The sequence below is a fragment of the Gasterosteus aculeatus genome, chromosome 1 (assembly GCF_964276395.1).
Source record: "Gasterosteus aculeatus chromosome 1, fGasAcu3.hap1.1, whole genome shotgun sequence".
Classification (NCBI taxonomy): Eukaryota; Metazoa; Chordata; class Actinopteri; order Perciformes; family Gasterosteidae; genus Gasterosteus; species Gasterosteus aculeatus.
The window spans coordinates 27174061-27192208 of record NC_135688.1 but is presented as its reverse complement, the minus strand read 5'-3'; the positions used below and the strand labels follow the sequence as shown (position 1 = coordinate 27192208).

General features: G+C 53.9%; 1 protein-coding gene across 3 annotated transcripts in view; it reads left to right on the top strand.

Annotated features, from left to right (window-relative positions):
• LOC120816198 (histone deacetylase 4) overlaps positions 1 to 18148 on the top strand; it is a 32202-nt gene that overhangs the window by 11059 nt on the left and 2995 nt on the right. For 2 of the 3 annotated variants that reach the window (XM_078100529.1, XM_078100528.1), the window contains 23 exons: positions 4263 to 4603; positions 7033 to 7183; positions 7672 to 7795; positions 8647 to 8765; positions 11040 to 11168; positions 11254 to 11363; positions 11512 to 11643; positions 11738 to 11930; positions 12674 to 12900; positions 14172 to 14384; positions 14778 to 14973; positions 15145 to 15278; positions 15381 to 15483; positions 15564 to 15610; positions 15783 to 15890; positions 16172 to 16227; positions 16485 to 16572; positions 16697 to 16816; positions 16950 to 17047; positions 17308 to 17426; positions 17557 to 17690; positions 17792 to 17876; positions 17956 to 18100. In XM_078100529.1, the coding sequence (XP_077956655.1) occupies positions 4263 to 4603; positions 7033 to 7183; positions 7672 to 7795; positions 8647 to 8765; positions 11040 to 11168; positions 11254 to 11363; positions 11512 to 11643; positions 11738 to 11930; positions 12674 to 12900; positions 14172 to 14384; positions 14778 to 14973; positions 15145 to 15278; positions 15381 to 15483; positions 15564 to 15610; positions 15783 to 15890; positions 16172 to 16227; positions 16485 to 16572; positions 16697 to 16816; positions 16950 to 17047; positions 17308 to 17426; positions 17557 to 17690; positions 17792 to 17876; positions 17956 to 18100 (3172 nt within the window). Of the gene's footprint in view, positions 1 to 2967; positions 3114 to 4262; positions 4604 to 7032; positions 7184 to 7671; positions 7796 to 8646; positions 8766 to 11039; positions 11169 to 11253; positions 11364 to 11511; positions 11644 to 11737; positions 11931 to 12673; positions 12901 to 14171; positions 14406 to 14777; positions 14974 to 15144; positions 15279 to 15380; positions 15484 to 15563; positions 15611 to 15782; positions 15891 to 16171; positions 16228 to 16484; positions 16573 to 16696; positions 16817 to 16949; positions 17048 to 17307; positions 17427 to 17556; positions 17691 to 17791; positions 17877 to 17955; positions 18101 to 18148 lie in introns of those variants that run through there. The other variant, XM_078100540.1, reaches the window with a different exon arrangement.

Below are 18148 nucleotides of genomic sequence, written 5' to 3'. Positions count from 1 at the left end.
CTCCCCCACCCCATTCAAAAATAACGTACAACTGCGATTCATAATTGACTCCCCGTGCTGCTCTTTGGTTTTTTTCTTCCGTTTGTGAAGCCGTCGCAGACGGCTTGCTTCGGCACAACCACTAAATAAGAACTTGTTCCTCACCGCGACCCAGAAGCACCTCTCCCTCTCACCCCAAACCCCTCCGGAGCCTCGCGCGCTCCCTCGCGGTGTCGGGGAGGGGGGGGTTATGTTACGCGCGCCTGCAGCTCGGCTGATGAAATATTGAAATTCACTGGAGTGACTTCATCAGATATTCTCAAAATCTGTTGTCTTGGATACAGAGCTGGGGGAGGAGGGGGGGCAGGCCCCATTTTTGCTGTTTCCAATCTGCAATGGAATTAACTATTAGTTTCATGGGGTCTGCATCTTCATCGCTCTGCCTGGATCCAAGGTTTGCAAGCGGGACGCCGGGCCTCGAGCGTGTTCAACACTCACAGACTCGGGCGTGTTCCCGCACGTCCACCCGCCTCCTCCCCGTCACGCCGACCGCCGGCCCGACGTCACCGAGGCCCTCCGGCGAGTCGGAGCTTGCCTCCTCGGTAGAAGGAGACCGCACCTCCGCACGTCACCTCCGTCACGCCCTCCGCGCCCCCGTCTGGCTCCAGAGGTCCGGGCCCCAAACCCGGGATCGTCGTCTCCGAGAGTTTTGCACGGAGCCGAGAAAGTAGCGCGGGCGGATCTGTAAGACGTTGGCAGCTATTCCCCCCTCATCAACAGATGGGCTACTTGTTGCCTCTCTCAAGGCCTGCTGCTAAACTCACTGTGGAACGCCGTGTGGCGAATCTGCTCCTTCATTGTCGTCTCTTTGCACGCTTCAAAAAAGCGGCTCAGTGTGTGTTTGGTAAAATTAGATTTGCAATCGGAGGCCAGGAGGGCCGCGATCGGTTGGGGGGACGCGGGAGGGAAGGGAGGTGGGATGGAGACGCGCAGCTGGGGGTCGGGGGGGGGGGGGGGGCGGAACCCGCTGTTAGCGATAGAGTTCAAGGGGAGTAGAGTAAAGGATCAGCCGAAGGAAGGGAGAAAGAGGGCGGCGGGGTGGGGGGTGTTTCACATCCACCTGGGAGCGCTCCGAGGACAGCAGAGACAGACGGAGACAAAGTACCTGCTGCTGTCTGAACCAGGTGAGCTCTCAGCTTGGGTAGTTTAGTTAAATGTGCTTTTTGTCCCTCGAGGGAGACCGTACCACTTTCTTACTTTCTGCAGCCAATGGATTTTTTTTGCTTCATTGACTAATTTCAGAATTATATTCCTGATTAGGGCGGCACGGTGGCGTGGTGGTTAGCACCGTTGCCTCACAGCAAGAAGGTCCTTGGTTCGATTCCACCCAGTGGCCTTTCTGTGTGGAGTCTGCATGTTCTCCCCGTGTCTGCGTGGGTTCTCTCCGGGTTCTCCGGCTTCCTCCCACAGTCCAAAGACATGCTCTGGGGATCAGGTTAATTGGTGACTCTAAATTGTCCGTAGTTGTGTGAATGTGAGTGTGAATGGTTGTGTGTCTCTGTGTAGCCCTGCGATTGGCTGGCGACCAATCCAGGGTGTACCCTGTCTATCGCCCGAAGTTGGCTGGGATGGACTCCAGCCCCCCCGCGACCCTGTGTGCAGGATAAGCGGTTAGACAATGGATGGATGGATATTCCTGATTACTTATAAAGCCTAGTTTATGCTTCTGTGTTGACCCATTTTTCCAGGCTTGCGTCAAAAGCGACGCAAGCCTCCCGCAGCGCACCAGGCTGCGATTGGTCTGCTAACTACGTCCTTTACGGAGTCTCACATTTCCGTTTTCATAGCACAATACCGCCATTATTAAAACGAAGAATGTTTACGAGAGACCGGATCAGATTGAAGAACTTTTGTCTGAAGAAATGTGTAAATATATACGCCAATGACGGGTTGTAGAAGCGGGTTGGATTCATGGAGGGAGATCGCCGCAAACGTCGGTTTGCCGGTCGAGAGGTGCGCAAAGTTGTGGAGGAAAATACGGGACAAATGTGTCCGCGATGACAAGCAGCAGTGGCGATGCACATAAATAAACAAACAAACCAACGACTTCCACACACAAAGACGTGACTCTCTAGGTCGTCTTCAACAGAAACCGATTGATATTTCTGTTGATAGCAAATTCATTTTGTCTGTTTATTTCACTTTAGCTGAAGCACTGCTGAAAGCTTTCTTTTTTTACGTGCATTTTATATCTGCAAGTAAAAAAAGTTTGCGTGAAAGACCTTTTTATTTGATCTGCATGCATAACCGCATAAAACCAGATAACATAAATAAAACAGACGTGAGAGAGGAGAGTAGAGGAAAGAAACGTCAACTGATAAATATAACATTAATCAGCTAAATCTATATCTCAAGGAATCAAATGAGAAAAAGCATGCAAACAGTAATGGGACACAGGACTGAAGCAGCAGCAACATTAGTGTTAAAAACAATAACAAATGATTAGCCAGCACTAATACCCTCATCTTGCTTTATGATCCTCCATCTTGTGGTTTTATTTGTTTGGGAAAATGATGGCAAAATGCAGGCCAGGAATTTGAGCACTGTGTATTAAAACCACATGGTTGTTTTTTGGGAGGGGGGGCACGTGCGGCGTAACTGGACTCCTAGGAGAAGGAGGAAGGAGGTGTTTGATGCACTTCAACCGGCGTGAAGGATTTTCCGTAGAAGCTAGGGAAGCAGGTCGAGGGGGGGGGGGCAAGGGAGAGAGTGCTGCCGTGTGTGTGTGTGTGTGTGTGTGTGTGTGTGTGTCTTTGGGACGTTGGTTCCTGGAAAAGCAGAGGGCTGCAGAATAAACAGGCTGCATGCCTTAGACTGCCCTGTGATGTCACCACTCAGCAAGCGAGAGACGGGGGGGGCGGGGGGGGGGGAAAGACGCCCATCGGGTTTAACAGGAGAGGGGATGGACGAGGAGCAAATAGTGACGGAGGCGAAGACTGAGAGAAGTCAGATGAGCTGAAAGGAGAGCTGTCATTCGCTACAACAGACTGAAGGAGGTGCAGCGATAAGGACGGGAGAGGAGGCTGCTGGGAGGAGGAGGAGGAGGAAGAGGAGGAGAAGGAGAGCACCGATGGGTACGTGTTAACGCGTTTGGCTGCACGAGGCTGTTTGTGTTGTGTCATGGACTCAATGGCCGTGGAGGAACATTTTGTACGGGGACGACATGTATGACTTATTGACGTGAATGAGCCAAGATTGGAAACCTCCGAAACCTCCGACAAGTGCAGCTTCCTGTCATTCCTGTGCATTTCTTCCTTCTTTCTTGTCTTTTCCCGTTAACTCTGTCGTTAAGCTTCTCTGCAATAAGAAAACAGGAGGCTCGTGCTCCTTCCACCCGGCCGCGGTGCACGTTCGCCTCAATGCGGCTGCACCGATCGACTCTCCTCACAGGCAGCAGAGTGACTCATGCACATCTAAGCGTAAATCAGACCTTGTCAAAGCTCACGTCCCGCGGGTTAAAACGGAGAGACTCGTTCTCACTTTGGACGCATGGTGAGCAGATGAGGAGACTGGTGGCTCACACGTTGTTGTCACCCCCCCCCCACATGACCGCAGCGCCGCAGGACCCAATGCGCCTCGCTCTCGGCTGTACTTTATGGGTCCTTGGCCACGGTTCGTCTGCAGTGAGCAGAGCGCCGGAGCGATGCCTCATAGATCAAGTTGGGGCTCAGCTGATGCAGGATGAGAAGAGATATCAATTAAAAAGTCCACTTCGAGCCGCATGATCGGGTCCGCGTGATCGGGTCAAGTGCGACTTGCTGCGCGCGTGTGTGTGTGTGTGTGTGTATGTGTGTGCCCTCATGTAAGCTTTTTATAAGCCATTAAGTGTGTGTTTGCCTCTGTATTAGCACAAAACTCCAGGCAAGTATCTCTGGCTCTCGCCGCGCTCTCTGCAAACATGTAGGTAAATAATCAGCCGATCGACTCCTATTTGTTCCCGTCGAGCGGGGAGGAAGCCGCGTGATTGGAGGGCCTCCTGTGCAGTGATTTGTGGCCGGCTGTCAATGGCATCCTTGTCCGATGGGCCTGCACCGCCGGGCGCGTCTGCGTGTATTTTTCTCCTTTCGTCGCTACCGACGTGGAGCTTTATTTATGGGGGAGAGGTCAGAGGTCAGAGGTTTGGCTGGTGGTGTGAGGCTTTAGTCTGTGGTGTTATTCTTTACCCCTGTGCTGTCAATCAAAAACAATCACCAACCCTATGTCTGCCCCCCCCCACCTCGCAGTGGACATCAACTCGGCGCTTCCCCTGCGTCTCCCTCCAGCCGCCATCCCCATGGACCTGCGAGTGGACCAGCACCATCAGCACCACCAGCAGCACCACCAGCAGCAGCAGCAGCAGCAGGTGTCCTCGCTCTCTCCGCCCGGTCAGCAGTCGCCCGGGCCGGGTTTGGTGGGGGCCGCGTGCCAGGCGGGCGGGGGCGTGCGCGAGCAGCAGCTGCAGCAGGAGCTGCTGACCCTGAAGCAGAAGCAGCAGATCCAGCGGCAGATCCTCATCGCCGAGTTCCAGCGGCAGCACGAGCAGCTGTCCCGGCAGCACGAGGTGCAGCTGCAGGAGCACATCAAGGTACCTCCCGCACGTTCCCTTTCTATGGCCGTCCGCCTCCTCCACGGCTCAGTGGTGAGTTCATCCGACCTTTTATTCATAAGGAAAATAGCGGCATCGATCATTGGCGCCGCAGACCAACAGCAGCCGACAACAAATATGATTGAAGTAGTAGGAAGGAGCGAGCAGCCCGGACACGTTTCGATCCTCGCTGAGGAGGCGCTGCGGCATCGGAGCGTGCGTTTCTCGACGGGTTCGTGTCCCGTGTGAAAGGTGGCGGCGCGCTGCGTCTCTTTGAGTGTACGCGTCCGTGGGCCGGTGGCCGCGTGGCGAAAGGGGCCCGATCTGACTCCGAGGCCAGCAGTTGCTTTTTGAGTCCCACTTGCTTGACACGGAGAGCGCCGTCTCGTTAGCGACCTGGAAATCCAGAGCGGTTGTAGATCAGCACGCCCACGCGGCGGCGCTCCGTCACATCGGGGCCATCCGGGGGCCCCCGAGAGCCCAGAGAGGCTTAGACGCTGTGTGGAAATATGACGCCGTTTGTTCTCCTGTAGAGTATTACTGCTTACGCTGCTTTCTATTCAGGAATTAAAGGTCTTAAAAGGGGTCGTGGGGCGATTAGAATGCAGTGTGCTCGATGGTTCTAACTATTCGTACGGGTCGTCTTTCTTTTATTCCTTTTCTTTCTCCCTGTTTTCATTCTTTCTTCTTTTCCATCCTTACTGAGACCCTTTGTTTCTTTGCTTCCTTCCTTCCTTCCCTGTTCCTTTCTACTTTCTTTTCCTTCCCTTCTTTACCTTTTTTTTCTTACTGCCCTACTTCCTGTCCTTCCTTTTCCACTCCTTTCCTTCTCTCTTCCTTATTTTCTGTGTTTTTTCTTGCCTCTTTCCCTCCTTCCTCTCCAATTAATTTTACGTATTTTCTCTCTTCCTGTCTTCTTCCCCCTTCTTGCTTTTCCTTATTTGTGTCTGCCTTCATTCCTTCATGTCATCTTTCTTCATTTTTTCTTACTCCCCTTCTCGTTTTCCTTCTTTCCTCTCCTCCCTCCTTGGGACTTTTCTTCTCTCTTGCTCTGCCTTCTTTCGTCTCTCCTTTCTGCTTATCTCTTAACCCCCTTCTTAGCTTCCTTTTCGTTACCTTTACTGTGCCTCCCTTGCGTTCGTGTTTCTTTCCTCCCTGTCTTCCTCATGTCCTCATGTCCCCATTTCCACGTCCCCGCTCTTCCTCAACCTTCCCGCCTGCCTTCATTCCATCCTTCTCCCTGATGTGGAATCCTTTGCAGATGATCCGTTGTCGTATTCATGTGTCCACAGCGTCCCGTCCGTCCGGTCGCCCTGTGACACTGAGGGATTAGCGATGCTGTCTGAAGGGTCTTCCGGCCTGTGGTGGGGCGGCGGGACCACTCGGGTGGAGGCCGCTGACGCACGGCCGGAGCACGGGGGCCCGGCTTCAATCGGCCCCATTCACGGCCCCTGTGGACACACACACACGCACACGCACTGGGGCATTACCACACACACACACCCTCTCACGTGCGCGCCCTCGCTACACTGTGTGCAAACACACACGTTTCTTGCGTGTTGACGACAGGGAACCCTCGTGAAGTGAGAGCTATGGTGCAGCTCTTTGCAGTGTTAGTCATCCGTGTTCACTCCTCTGGTCTGCTGAGCCACAGGGGTTACGTGTGTGTGTGTGTGTGTGTGTGTGTGTGGGGGGGGGCGAGGGAGGTGCCTCTGTACGTCCCCAAATCCCCCAACGTTGTTAGAAAGACAACGAAAACGAAATGGGGGCTCCGCACGAGATACCGATGTGCTTTTCTCACGGGACCCTCAGCGCCTTGAGTCGAAGAAACGTATTGAGGCGGTGACATCTGCTTTGGTTTTGTATCGGCAGCATTTAAGAGATGCTCTCATGCACAATGGCTCATTCGAGGACACTTCAGGGACACAGAGACGGGTTTCTGAACACATTCGGGCTTTTATGCAGATTTTTATTTGTGACCTTTTGTCAGTTTAAAGGCCTGAGATTTTTATTCATGTAAAGGGATTAACAGATGCTCTCCTCTGTCTCTACTGGAGTGATGAGGAAGTGAGCAGATTGGATTATGTTTCCTGTCCACAGCTAAATTGTTTTTGTTTATTTAAAGGCTTACGCTCGAGGCCTGAGGTTTTTATAGATTTGCAACGGATTTTATTTCATTGCCTCAAACAGCTGTCAGCCTTAATTATCTCAGATGGCAACTTACCGGGAGTGGAATGTAAATTGACGTTTAAAGAGGAGAAAGTCATGAACGAGTTACATTTCGATGAGCAAACCAGAAGTTATCTTCATGAAGGGATCTCATCTCGCGGCCGAGGCGCCTGATGTCTCCTGTTGTGCAGAGTTTGCGACAAAAGTTTGAGCGTATCGCTGGAAGTTTGGAGACATTACTCTGGTGTTTCTTCCCGCAGCAACAACAAGAGCTCCTGGCACTGAAGCACCAGCAGGAGCTGCTGGAGCACCAGAGGAAGATGGAGAACCACCGTCTGGAGCAGGAGCTGGAGAAACAGCAGAGGGAGCAGAAGCTGCTCCTGTTGAAGAACAAGGAGCGGGGCCAGGAGAGTAAGTACGCCATCAAAGCGCAAAATATCGCAGGACGCTGCCGCAGAAATCACTGGTAACAAGTTTCCAAGTTCGCCTTCTGCCCGCTTGGTGGCATCCGCCGGGATCCAAGGCGCGCGCTTCGCAGGTGGCCTCGGCGGAGGCTCAGCCAACTATTGGATTTTCTATTAGTCAGCTGACATTGTGCCGTATTTTTTAATAGAGAGTGAACACAAAAGATTCAGAGAACATTCATACCTCTCTCATTAAAAACCTTGTTTACTTTACATACTAAGAATGACTTAAAAAGCATGACATGCTTTTTAACTTAGTACGTGGATTTTATGACTATGTGCGTTCAGGAATCGCTGGGCGTGAGGCGTGAACTTACTAATGGCGAGTCGTGTATCTGTGACTCTCCTCTTCACAGACCGGCACCGAGCCGTTCTGCAAAGACACTCCTTTAATAAAACAACAAAAACGCCAATTTGTTCTCCGTGTATCCGCAGGTGCCGTGGCGAGCACCGAGGTGAAGATGCGGCTCCAGGAGTTTGTCCTGAACAAGAAGAAGGCCCTGGCCCAGCGCAGCCTCAACCAGGGGGGGCTCCACAACGACGCCCCCTACTGGTACCGGTGAGCAACACTTTGTCTCCCCGCAGCTGAATTATGCATCGGGTCGTGTCTCAATCTGTCAGCGAGCCTCTCCTCTTCCGCACCTGCCCCACTGTAGGAGCAGGGTTATGAAACAGCGGTGGGGATACACGTGCACGCTCATACACACACACACACACAGACACAGACACACACACACGAGAGCAGGATATTGGAACCTGTTGATCGGCGCTCTCACACTAAAAGCTCGGCCTTGAGTGTTTATTGTGGCTTCTGTGGAGCCCTCTCCAGGTGCGTTCACTTGCTGTTTCCTCTTTTGTTTGCTCTGTCGTCACTTTCATGGTCTCAGTCACTCGGGAACATGGTTACGTAACCAATTCTATGTATAAACCACAATTAGATATCACTTTTAGTTTTTTTCATTGTTGTCCTTACAGTTTTTTAATGGTGGAGGAAAGTGTTCAAATTGTTCTGTACTTAATTTGGCACAGTAAAATCACTAAATGCTCATACATGAGCAAACAAGGTGACACAATGTGGACGTGTGACCCGGTGAAACGCACACGAGCTCCGACTTTCAGCAGCTCAGATGATCCCGACTTTCTCTTCCTGCATCCGCCCGTCTCCGCTTTGCCTTCCTCGATCCCCTCATTGCACTCGTCGGCCCCCTCGCTTATTTTGGTAGAGACGTCTGTGTACATCCGCTCGTCAGGAGGAACGTGCACTTTGGTCCGAGGCCAACTCGCCTCAACGGCGCCCACAGCGCCGCCCTGTTCTGTAGACAGCGAGTGGACAGATGGCGGTCTGATCAGTTGCTTTGCACGGTTTCTGTGAACCGCTTTTAACGTTGTGTCTTTGTTGTTGTTCTGTAGCAAAACCCAGCACAGCTCTCTGGACCAGAGCTCGCCACCACAGACCGGCGTGTCCACCTACAACCACCCCGTGCTCGGTGTCTACAACCCCCGGGACGACTTCCCCCTGCGGAAGACTGGTACGTAAACACGCACCGCAGAGCTGTCTGCTTACCCCTGTGGAGGATCACGCGCAACGTCCAGTGGCTGCTGTGCAGACTCGCGTCTGGCATGATTCAGATGGTATCACGTCTTCGTTAGGCTGTCTGGGTCTCCCTGCGTCCCCCCCACACGACAGAGTTAGAGGGAGCTGAAGCGGAGGTGGTTCAGGGGTTCAATGGAGGCACGTTGTAGTCGTTTTTTAAACGCCAACGTCTTGAGACGTTTGGTCTTGACGCGGATGATGGCATATTAAACCTACCTGTGTTTGACAATGGCTGCGTCGGTCCTCTCAAAGTGCAGCTAATGCTCTTGGGGCACCGCAGGGCTCGAGTCCTGGCCCTTTATTGTTTTTAGTTTGCCTGCTACTTCTGCTCCGGGTATATCACAACTGCATGCCGTTATGCTGCATACACAGTGGACACGTCAGAGCTGTCCTCGGTTTACTCGCTGTGTCAGAGACGTCAAATCAGAGACGTCCAATAACTTTTTTAGATTAAATGTTGATAGAACATTTTGGTGTAAAATATCCATATTAGTCATAACGGATCAGCTTCCAAAAAATTATTTTGTGGATTTTAACACAAACCTTTGTTTATTTTTGTGTTCTGCATTTCAACTGATTACTGATTACGACTGGAGGCCAGAAATCCGTGGTTTCAATTTCAGAAAACATTTTAGTGAGTCATCTGTTAACTCAGGTCTAAGGATACATGAACTTCTTTAATTTCCCCCAAAAACGAAGTATTTGCAGTATTTTCCACATTCAGCAAAGATTTCACAGCAGGCTCTGCAGAGTAAAAGCAGCTGTTTGCGGCGTGTTTTATTTGATTTTGTCAGGTGTGTGTGTGTGTGTGGAGCGCGGTCGGTGTGTGCGGTGGTGTAGCCGTGATGCGGCGGTCGTCTTACAGTGCAATTATTCACTTAGCGCGGCGGCCCTGTTGACTGAGCCTTCGGGCTGCCAAAGCCGACGCAGACCACAGCTGAGACATTCCACCCGGGGAGAGGAGAAGACGGGATGAGAAGGGGGGGGGGGGGCGGGTGCACGAAGGGCTTAAAAGAGGGAACCGGGACAATCAGGAAGATCGATTTGGTCCTTTTTACTCCCAGAGAACTCGCTTCATGTAGGGAAAGAGGAGGCGGGGGTTTGGAAAACGGCGAGGAGTAAGAAAGGTCCCTGGAGTGTCAGTAGGTCCCGTGATTTCTATAAGGCGGAGGATTGTGTTCCAGAGGAGAGAACCTGTGCCACCCTGCTATTTGCCCACGGCGATGACGTGCTTTGCGGGGTTTACTTATGGTAATGCCAGCGAGGTTAGAGGCCCTTTTATATCACCGCCTGGCCGTGAAGTGGAGGTAGAGGGAAGCAACAGCGCTCCTCTGTGCGCCCGCCTCCCTCGCTTTTCAGACCCGTAGCGTCGACGGCCCCCTTAACCACGCCACAATGAGAAATGCACACTCTCAAGCGACGGCGCCCTCGCGGCCGAGTGGGATCGTCTCAATGTGCGGTGGGAGACGAGCCGCGTGACAAGAGAGAGCTGCTCCCAGGGGCCGGGGGGACCCAGAGCCGAATGAGCCGAATGAAAAGCTGTGAACATTCCGGGGTCAGGGGGCATCAGGAGCATGTTCTCACATGCTCATGGGTGGGAAAGTTAGAGGCCCTCAAACAGACAGAACCCTTTGATGTCCTCGTCTTTTCACTGATGAGCAAATATGACGTTTTGTTGTCGCCTATCTGGGGCAGCCAGTCCTTCACATGGACACAATGGCACACACGCAGTTGTCTGACAGACGTCACTCGCAAACGTGACCGTCGACCATCGGGCCTTGAGGCCCGTTTGCGGGATGGTGACAATGCACCGTCTATGCATTGATATCATTAGCCAGTGTATGTGGTCATGCGAATAGGGAGATTCTGCCGAGGCTGCTGATTGGGCGTGCGGGAATGAACGGAGCATCAGCCCGCGTGGCTGGAGCCGAGGTGACATGCCGGTCCCTTCTCTGTGACACAAAAGACAAAAGACCAAAAAGCCTTCAGGCAATCTGACACGGCTCCCAAATTGGAGCTAATTGCGTTTAAGCCGCTGAGTGGCGGGAGATGGATCAGAATTTGGCGCGGTCGTAGCAGTTTGCGCAGAGTGGAAGGGTGCGCCCGTACGCTCCGAGGCCGCAGCTCGGGGAGCTCTCCCACCCTTCTGATGGCCGCAGCAGGCGCAAGCGAATGTGCGGAACCCTGACGTGCGGTTCTGGTCCCTCAGCCTCGGAGCCCAACCTGAAGCTGCGCTCGCGGCTCAAGCAGAAGGTGAGCGAGCGGAGGAGCAGTCCGCTGCTGCGGCGCCGAGACAGCCCCATCACCTCCGCCAAGAAGCGCTCGCTCGACATGGCGGGTGAGCGACGTCACGCGCCGTCAAAGATTTGATTTTCGGGCCGCTTGTGACTTGTGTTTGACATCTCTGCGTGTTTGTGTTTCAGACTCGGCGTGCAGCAGCGCCCCCGGCTCGGGCCCCAGTTCCCCGAATAACAGCTCCAACAACATCCCCAATGAGAACGGCATCACCGCGTCAGTCGCCAACAACACGGAGGTAACAAACACACACACAGAGCAGCTGGTCGCTATTTTTCCGGCAGCCATTAAGGGCACCTGGGCAGTGCGGAGGAGGCGGACGGCGGCAGACGCCGCTCTTTTCCCGTGATTCCGACACTGACGAGTCATCTGAATGTTCTCCCCAGGCGTCTCTGGCCCAGAGGCTGTGCGGCGCCGAGCGGGGCTCCGTGAACCAGCTGTCCCTCTACACTTCGCCGTCCTTGCCCAACATCACCCTGGGGCTGCCCGCCACGGCCACGTCCACCGCCGCGTCAAACGTGAGGAGGAGACCGCTGCCGACCGCTTTGCGTCTCTGGGAACGCGCCGGGACTCTTGTGTGACCGCTTGTGCTTCTCTCAACCTCCACCCAAGGTGACCTCGGCACAGCAGGAGGGAGGTCTGCAGCCGGCCCTCTCCCTCAGCCCTCCCTTCCTCTCCGGCGGCCACTTGACCCCTTACCTGGCCGAGGCCGGAGCGGGAACGGGCGGGCACGGCGCCCACAGTCCGCTGCTCCAACACATGGTGCTCATGGAGCAGAGCCCAGCACAGAGCCCCCTGGTGACAGGTAGGAGTGTAGAGGAAAGTTCTAAAACAGGCGACCATTCAGCAGCTCACGCTAATGAGCTCCTTTCATTGTGTGAACGTAGGCTATGAGAGTGCGACATGGGTGCATTGTGCTGACCTTTCCCATCAGCCCATTCATTGACCACCACTTTGCGGCTATTTCAGGGGGGGGGGGGCGCTGGCAGTGAATGGGCGATGACGCACACACAGACGCATGTATGTTACGCATCCGCGCTCACAAACGAGGGACGTGTGCACGCCCACACGCGGGCCTGGGGGGGGAGTGGAGAAGACGGAATGTTGCGTTTAAAAAAAAAAAAGAGAGAAAAGCACACGAAAGCAGCCGCGCTTGATGTCGGCTCGTACTGAAGTCTGGAGCCTCTTTCAGAAACAATTTGAAAACACGCCGGGTGTTGAGTCATCTTCTCTGATATTCTCTCAGATCATTTCCCGGAGTGTTTCTGACTTTCCTCATTCGGGTGATGCACTGTTAATTAAATAATCTCTTCCCTTTTCCCTGCTGCTGTGATCCCCGTAGAGGAAATCACGGCTGCACAGATGGTGCTTTTTATTTGCTTCACAAATACATCTGCTGATTAATCTTAGGTCCAACACCAATAACAGCACAGCTAGAAACAGACACGAGCCCAACAGTCAGCGACACACAAATGGTCATTTTAAGTGTTCCTTTGATTGTTGAGTGGAGTTTTTCTTCTAAAAGTCTTCCTGTCTTCATGTCCAAAGGTGTGAGCGGCCTGTCCATGTCGCCGGCGGCGTCCATGGCCAAGCTGCAGCGGCAGCACCGGCCCCTGGGGCGGACCCAGTCGGCCCCGCTGCCCCAGGGGAGCGCCGCGCAGGCTCACGCCCAGGCCCTGGCCCTGCAGCAGCTGGTGGTGCAGCAGCAGCACCAGCAGTTCCTGGAGAAGCACAAGCAGCAGTTCCAGCAGCAGCAGCAGCTCCACCTCAACAAGGTGAGGAGGCGATGCCGCTCGCTAGCAGACGGAGGGCGGTGCACGTCAGCATCCGCGTCCCCGCGGGCCGAGTGGTAGTAGCCGGTAGTAAGCAGCGTGCCGCCATGGCAACAGAGCGGAAGCCTTTAAACGGCAGCACCTATTCCAGCAGAGCGCTCGCTGGAGGAGAGGTGGGTGGATGAAACAAGGGATTTCCTCTCCTCCTCCGCCTCCCCCGCTTTGCTCTCGCCCACTCCGTATGCTCCATCGCTCTCCAGAGCAGCTTCTCGCAGGAACATCTCTAAAACAGCCTGCGGGCACACCGAGCCAGAGTCTTATGTTTCATGAGGACAAAAATGAAAATCTCCTCTTTAAAGAGGAATTATTGTGAGTCATTGAGTGTAGTTAGATAAGGTAGATCATTGACAGCAGCGAGTTATTACATATTATAAATTATATTATCATATTTCTTGAGGTCATAGAATGTTATATATATATAATATTTATGTACAAAACATAAGATTGAGAGCCGTTTTCACTGCTACTACCTCCCGTCACACACACACAAACTGATACTGAAGCTCACAAAGTAACATGCATATCTGGTTTCATTCGGCATATGTAACACGATGCGGTTTAGGTCAGAGTATCGTATCTCCTATCGGATTTGAGGCTCAAGGTGTGCGAACAAACACTCGCACCCGCATTTCTGATCTGTAAGGCCTGATCCGACAGAGAGGAGGCTTCTGCAAAACACACACGCACACAGACACACACACGCACACAGACACACACACACACAGACACACAAACAGACACCTGTAGCTGAAGCCCACTCTTAAAATTCTTGCTGTACTATTCTTTGTCTTCACTTCATAAACACACACGCACACACACCATATACTTGAATGGCCCTTGTTGAGAAAGTGAATGAATAGACGAGTGAATCGCTGCGCGGTTAACAGCCGGCCCCCAGAGCGGGTCGATGAAAAGCAGCGCAGCGGGGAGCGAGGAATGTCTCTGCCGGACCCGGCGCATTCAGCCCCCCCAGCACGGACGGCGGGGAGGGCCGCTCACATCCAATTAGAGCGGACGCGTTTAAAATGCGCAAGCCTGAGTAATCCGAATCGAGCTTGTTAAACGGAGAACGCTCCGGAGAAGGGAGTGATTCGCCAGGCCCGCTCCTCTGGACGCCGCCTTGTCGCATCCCGCTGTTTCGATTGTGAAATGAATTTCACATCAGAGCGTCGCACCTCCTTTTCTCCCTTTTTCACACCGCCTGTTGCCCACAGATGATGACCAAGCCCGGCGAGTCGCCCGGGGGCCGCCAGCACCAGAGCCACCCGGAGGAGACGGAGGAGGAGCTGAGGGAGCACCAGGACGGGGGAGCTCTGCCGCCGGGGGTCACCATCAAGCAGGAGCCCCCCGACCCGCAGGAGCTGCAGGAGGAGGCGCTGCAGCAGCACAGGGAGCGGCAGGCGGAGCAGGAGCTGCTCTTCAGACAGGTAGAGGATGACGAGTTCAAAGTGAGACATCAAAGCATCGTGAGACTAATCAATGTGAAGGTCCTGCTCAACGCTGATGTATTGTGGCTGTTGATGAGGGAAGTCCTTGAGACGTGAAGCCCCCTTCCTCCCAGCCCCCTCCCTCTTCGTCCTAGGACGTCTCTGTAATGAACTGCTGAGGGGGAAAAAACAAAGCTGCATCATTGGTTTTGGCTGCCATCTTGTGGCCATAAGTTGCATTTGCATGCATATGCAATATAATGTAAGGTGTTTCACTGAGCAGCTCGCTAAACATCTTTGTTTATGTTCCCCCCTGTGTGTGTGTGTGTGTGTGTGTGTGTGTGTGTGTGTGTGTGTGTGTGTGTGTGTGTGTGTGTGTGTGTGTGAGAGCAGCAGGCGTTGTTGTTGGAGCAGCAGCGGATTCATCAGCTGAGGAACTATCAGGCCTCCATGGAGGCAGCCGGCCTGTCCCTCTCCTTCCCGGCACACCGCCCCCTGTCCAGGGCCCAATCGTCTCCGGCCTCAGCCTCCTCTTTCCCCATCAGCGTCCCGCCCCCCGATCCGTCCGCCAAACCCCGCTTCACCACAGGTTCAGCATCCCCTTTCTGTGAACTCATCCTAGTTTCTCCATTGAGCTGCCGGTGATTCCGGCCTCCGTCTGGTCACCGCGGAGGAGCGGAAAAAAACGTTTCATTCGACTAATGGATGAATAGTCTGACAGTGAACAAGTGTGTGTTTCCCTCTGTGTGCGTTTCCTCAGGCCTGGTGTACGACTCGCTCATGCAGAAGCACCAGTGCATGTGTGGAAACACCAACAGCCACCCGGAGCACGCCGGACGCATCCAGAGCATCTGGTCTCGGCTGCAGGAGACGGGACTCAGAGCGCAGTGTGAGGTACGTTACAAGAGGAGGAGACTCCACAGCGAACCTCACTCGAGGAGTGGATTGTGTACCAGAGTTGTATCCCTCTGTGTGTGTGTGTGTGTGTGTGTGTAGTGTATCCGTGGGAGGAAGGCTTCTCTGGAGGAGCTGCAGACGGTTCACTCTGAAGCCCACGTCCTGCTGTACGGGACCAACCCTCTCCGACAGAAACTGGATTGTAAGAGCACACACAAACGCACACACACACACATGTTAATATCCAGCCACTCACTGTCGCGTGTGTTCTCCGTCCCCCAGGTTCAGTCACCCCCATGTTCGTGCGTCTGCCGTGTGGAGGGTTGGGGGTAAGTGACACACAAAATAGTCTTCATTACAGTCGTATCTTGTCTCTCTCAGTGACAGTGTGGGGACACGAGGGCATCCTTTAAAGCCCCTCTGGGAGCTTTAGGGAGGGTGTGTGGCTGTCCGTGGTGTGTGTGTGTGCTTTTAGCTGAGCTGTGCCCGTGGTGTCCGTAGGTGGACAGCGACACCATCTGGAACGAGGTCCACTCCTCCAGCGCCGCTCGACTCGCCGTCGGCTCGGTGGTGGAGCTGGTTTTCAAGGTGGCCACCGGGGAGCTGAAGGTAACCGCGATCACATCCCCAGCGCTTAACTTGCAAAGTCAAAACTTGGTAATATACACAGTATTTGGGTGGATTGTTCCTTTAAAGGCATCTTGGTGCTCTGGAAAGGCTTCAAGGTTGGTGGTTCTGAGGGAAATAATTCCAATAAGAAGGAAAAAACCCCCTCAGCCCCTCTCTTTGTGTCTCGGGTCACATCAAGCTGTTCCCCGCTGATTGGTAAAGGGAACGTTGAGTGGCGCTGTGGCTCACGTACTTGACGTCCCTCCTGTCTGTCTCCGCAGAACGGTTTCGCTGTGGTCCGCCCTCCGGGACACCACGCCGAGGAGAGCACCCCCATGTAAGGCCTCAGCCGTCACCACTCTTAATCTACGCATACACAAACACCGGCGCCGGAACGGACCCACGCGGCCCGCCGAGTTAATTTAGCACACAAAGTACCGAACGGCCGTTCTTCCAGCGGCTGTTTCCAGAACGCTTTGTTTGTTGTTCATTTCCCTTCTCAGAAGGCGTTTCAATGGCTCAATTGAAAACATGACAATAAAGCAGGGACGTGCTCTGGCACAGCTGATCTTCATCTGTCTGATGCTGTTTCAGGGGCTTCTGCTACTTTAACTCGGTGGCCATTGCGGCCAAGCTGCTGCAGCAGCGACTCAGCGTCAACAAGATCCTCATCGTGGACTGGGTCAGTCTGCCGAGAAGCCTCACACATCTGTCATGTGACCTAGTCAGTCTGCGTAAAAGGGGACGCGTCAGAACTCTTCCGCGCGCAGTTTGTGATCGTGTCCCGTGTGCTGTCTTGACTTCAGGACGTTCACCACGGCAACGGCACCCAGCAGGCCTTCTACGATGACCCCAATGTCCTTTACCTGTCCATCCATCGCTACGACGACGGCAACTTCTTCCCCGGGAGCGGAGCGCCAGACGAGGTAAGTGCGTGACGCAAATAGACAGTTGTTAAATAAACACCGTATTCTTTAAATTCCACATAAAGTAAACCAAACAGGAAGTGCAGGAGTTTATCTGTGGATGGGAGTGACACACGCGCGCTTCTCTCCGCAGGTGGGCAGCGGGCCTGGAGTCGGGTTCAACGTCAACGTCGCCTTCACTGGAGGCCTCGATCCACCCATGGGAGACGTGGAGTACCTGGCAGCCTTCAGGTACCAGAGTACAATAGCAACAAACCACAGCGATAACAGCGCCACAGTCAGTGTGTGTGTGTGTGTGTGTGTGTGTGTGTGTGTGTGTGTGAGCGCAGAAGCTGCTAGATGCATTTCATTGGAGAGCAGAATCAAACAGAGGCTGCTGATGTGGGATAATGGATTAACAGACGACACAAAGGATGAGAACATGTGTGCGTTCATTGTAAAGTATTGTCTGTTATTCCCCCCCCCCCCCCCCTCCACCCACACACACTCAGGTCAGTGGTGATGCCCATAGCCAACGAGTTTGCCCCGGACATCGTGCTGGTCTCCTCCGGCTTTGACGCCGTTGAGGGACACCCTCCCCCGCTGGGCGGCTACACTTTGACGTCCAAATGTGAGTGCAAGATTATCTGAAGGACGCGTGTTATCTGGCGCTGCAGCAGTCGACTCACACAAACATACAAACTGGAGGAGAGACTGCAGACTTACAATGCAATTTCTATTTGCACCCGTTCCTTCCTCAGGTTTCGGCTATCTGACCAGGCAGCTGATGACCCTCGCGGGGAGCCGGGTGGTCCTGGCTCTGGAGGGGGGTCACGACCTCACCGCCATCTGCGACGCCTCCGAGGCCTGCGTGGCCGCCCTGCTGGGCCAGGAGGTAAGGACATCAGAATCCCAACGAATGTCCCGCATCAAAGGGGAAGAAGCGGACTTGGCAAAGCGTGGAATGTTTGTGTTTATTCATTTTCCTGGGGACAGCTGGACCCGCTGCCGAAGGCCGTCCTGGAGCAGAGGCCCAACCCCAACGCTGTCCGCTCTCTGGAGAAGGTTTTAGAGACTCACAGTGAGTTCCGCACAGAGAAATCGTTGCCTGTGTTACATCTGCGTGCCTGTCTAACGCCACACTTTGACCCCCCCACCAGGTAAGTACTGGGGCTCGTTGCACCGCTGCTCCCCGCTGCTGGGACTCTCTTTGCTGGAGGCCAAGCGAGGAGACTCGGAGGAGGCGGAGGCCGTCAGCGCCATGGCCTCTCTGTCTGTGGCCAACTGCAACGCCATGGATCAGAGGTGACCTGACCGCCGACGGGTCCCGAGTAGACCCCTCGAGCCAAAAGT